We start from the raw sequence: 3023 nt of genomic DNA, 5'->3' as shown, positions 1-3023 counted from the left end.
TAGAAATTACAAACAATGAACTAATGAACTTACAATAGGCGGAAATCAAAGGTAAAATATTCGATAGGCAATCATATGGCACGTAACATAAACGGACATCAACGAACATCTTATGGAACGTTCATGAACACTATTGAACAGACACGACTGTTTGTGTTCAATTGTTAAACAAACTTCCAAGTTATCGTTTACAAATTTAAGCAAAATTATTAAGTTTAACAAGATGCATGATTACCTAATTAGCTAGAGTAACACAAATCACTAGAACTTCAATGCTTAGAAATCAGAGGCAATATATTCGATTGGTAATCCAAATGGTAATGAATAAACATAAACAAACAAGCAAACAAACATTAGCGAACATAAACAGACGTTAACGAACACCTTAACAAACGTTCATGGACATGGCCTTTGTGTTTGTCATTGAATGAACATAAACGAAACAATTATTGCTTTACAAATTCAAACAAAATTATTAAGTTCAACATGATGCATGATTACCTAATTAGTTATATCATTGGCAAGTAATCCAAATTACTTAAAAACATAAAACCGCTATTAACCAAACCGAAAACCGATTAGTTAGTTTGGATGAGGAGGCTAATAACCGAACCGGACCGAACCGTCTAATTAACAAATTTATCAACACAAATTAATTACTATAAAATACAAACATATGCCTTAAATTAAACTCACAATTCCTAGAAATCATGGGCGTAGCTAGCCTATGGACAACTGTGGTTATTCGATACGTTGATAAATTAGGGGTAGTTAAGGAACGATTTATTGGCCTTGTTCATGTAAGTGACACATCTTCATTATGCATAAAATCTGCTATTGATGGTTTGTTTGCCCAACATGGATTGAGCTTGACTAAGGTTAGAGGTCAGGGCTATGATGGAGCAAGTAATATGAGAGGCGAGTTTAATGGGTTGAGAGCTTTAATTTTAAAAGAAAATGTTTCAGCATTTTATATAAATTGTTTTTCCCACCAACTTCAACCAGTTGTTGTAGCAGTTGTACACAAACACACGGGTGTTTCTGATCTTTTTGAAAATGTAGGCTTTTTGATGAATGTCGTTTGTGCGTCTTGCAAAAGACAAGATAAGCTTAGAGAATCTCAACAGAAGAGGTTGGAAGAAAAAAAAAAGAATATGGAAGAAGAGTTTGGTACCGGAAGTGGTTTGAATCAAGAATTGTCTCTTTCAAGGGCCGGAGATACACGGTGGAGTTCACATTATAAAACACTAGATCGATTGGTTACCTTATATCCATTCGTTATGGAAGTTCTTGAGTATATTGAACAAACCGCTAAAACTATTGGTCATTCTAACCAAGCGGATAAGCTTCAAGCTGATATGAAAAAATACGATTTTGTGTTTTATCTACACTTAATGAGGCGTATTTTAGATACCACAAACATTTTGTCCAGAAGTCTTCAAAAGAAAGAACAAGATTTGGTGAATGCAATATCTTTGATTAAATTGACTAAGCGGCAACTCGAGTCTTTAAGATTACATGAGTTTAATTCATTCACTGAGGAAGTTAACTATTTTTGTGAAAAGCACGAGCTTGAAATAGTGAACTTGAAGGATCCATACATTAACCCAAAAAAGCCAAGACAGAAGACAAACATCACATTGCGCCACTACTATGAATATGATTGTTTCAACAAGGTTCTAGATATGCAAATCCAAGAGTTTGAAAACCGTTTTAGTGAGGTAACGGGTCTAATTTCATTTTTAATATAAGTAGATTAAGCCCATGTTATAGTTCTTGTCCATGTGATTGTTCTGTCTCTGTTTTATTTTTTCAGGAAACATCAGAATTACTAACTTGTATAAGCAGTTTGAGTCCATGTGATGGTTTTCGTGGGTTCCACATACCAAAGCTACTGCGATTGGCTGATATGTATCATCCCTGTGATTTTGATGAAAAGGATAAAGATAGACTCCGTACGGAACTCGAAGTCTATATTGATAATTTGAAAGAAGATACAATGTTTGCCAACTTGAACAACATATCTAGTCTGGTGCAATTGATGGTTGAAACAAAGAAACACAATAATTTTACGTTTGTTTACCGATTATTAAAGTTAGCTCTCGTTTTACCTGTCGCGACTGCAACTGTTGAGAGATGCTTTTCAGCAATGAAGTACATCAAATCCGATTTGCGTAATCGGATGGTTGATGAACATTTAAGTGAGAGTTGCATTTGTTTTGTTGAAAAAGATTTGCTTAGAAAAGTTTCAATTGATGATGTAATGGATAGGTTTCAGAAAATGAAACCCCGTAGAATGCAACTTTAATGAATTTATTGACTTTTAATATCAAATGACATGTTTTGTATTACAATTTTTGCATTCTAATTTTATTTTTGCTATTTTTATTATATGACACGATCCGAACCGTTTAGCCGGACCGGTTAGAAAAACCCGAACGCTAGTGACAGAAAATTTCTATTGACAATCAGCCGTCTGTCTCTTGAAAATTTCCGAACCCGTAGGTAGAAAATCCTGGCTACGCCACTGATAGAAATCAAAGGCAATATATTCGATTGGCGATCAATATGATACGAAAGATCATTGAAAAGTAACATAAATTACTATTAAGTTTAACATGATGCATGATTTCCTAATTAGCCAGATCACTGACAAGTAATACAACTTACTAAAAAACATAAAACCAAAATTAACCAAACCGAAATTACTATAAAATACAAACAGGGGAAGGTTCATGCACAAACTAATCTTAACATGAGAACACCGAAAACAATACCAATCTACTAAAATGAGAACGTAGGAAACAATACCAATCTACAAAAAATTAGAACGTAGTTAACAATATCAGCTTCAATACTAATCTACATAAGCTATGTTTTATAATATATAACAAAGAAAACACCCTAATAATTACAACAAAAGAATAAAAAATAGCAACAAAATCATAACAGCAAATACTTTTAACAGCATAAGTAAAAAACATAATAATAATAATAATAATAATAATAATGATGATGATGAT

General features: G+C 33.0%; 1 protein-coding gene across 1 annotated transcript; it reads left to right on the top strand.

The window, feature by feature from the left end:
* Positions 1 to 710: 710 nt before the first annotated feature.
* On the top strand, positions 711 to 2308 carry LOC143578582 (uncharacterized). Its single transcript, XM_077062116.1, has 3 exons — positions 711 to 906; positions 1006 to 1721; positions 1817 to 2308. The coding sequence occupies exons 1-3, from the start codon at positions 711 to 713 to the stop codon at positions 2306 to 2308; spliced, it is 1404 nt and encodes a 467-aa protein (XP_076918231.1).
* Positions 2309 to 3023: the final 715 nt, after the last annotated feature.

This window comes from Bidens hawaiensis, unplaced genomic scaffold, assembly GCF_021521415.1.
Source record: "Bidens hawaiensis isolate Kalapana, Puna unplaced genomic scaffold, B.hawaiensis_p1.1 tig00029297_1, whole genome shotgun sequence".
Taxonomy (NCBI): domain Eukaryota; kingdom Viridiplantae; phylum Streptophyta; class Magnoliopsida; order Asterales; family Asteraceae; genus Bidens; species Bidens hawaiensis.
Note: the sequence above shows the minus strand (reverse complement) of the source record. Positions and strands in the feature narration are given on the sequence as shown.

Excerpts from the sequence above, each read along its gene's own strand:
- LOC143578582 (XM_077062116.1), top strand. The coding sequence starts at position 711 with ATGGGCGTAGCTAGCCTATGGACAACTGTGGTTATTCGATACGTTGAT. Across the intron at positions 907-1,005 it reads TCAGGGCTATGATGGAGCAA|TTGTTGTAGCAGTTGTACAC; the intron begins GTAATATGAGAG and ends AACTTCAACCAG. Across the intron at positions 1,722-1,816 it reads TTGAAAACCGTTTTAGTGAG|GAAACATCAGAATTACTAAC; the intron begins GTAACGGGTCTA and ends TTATTTTTTCAG.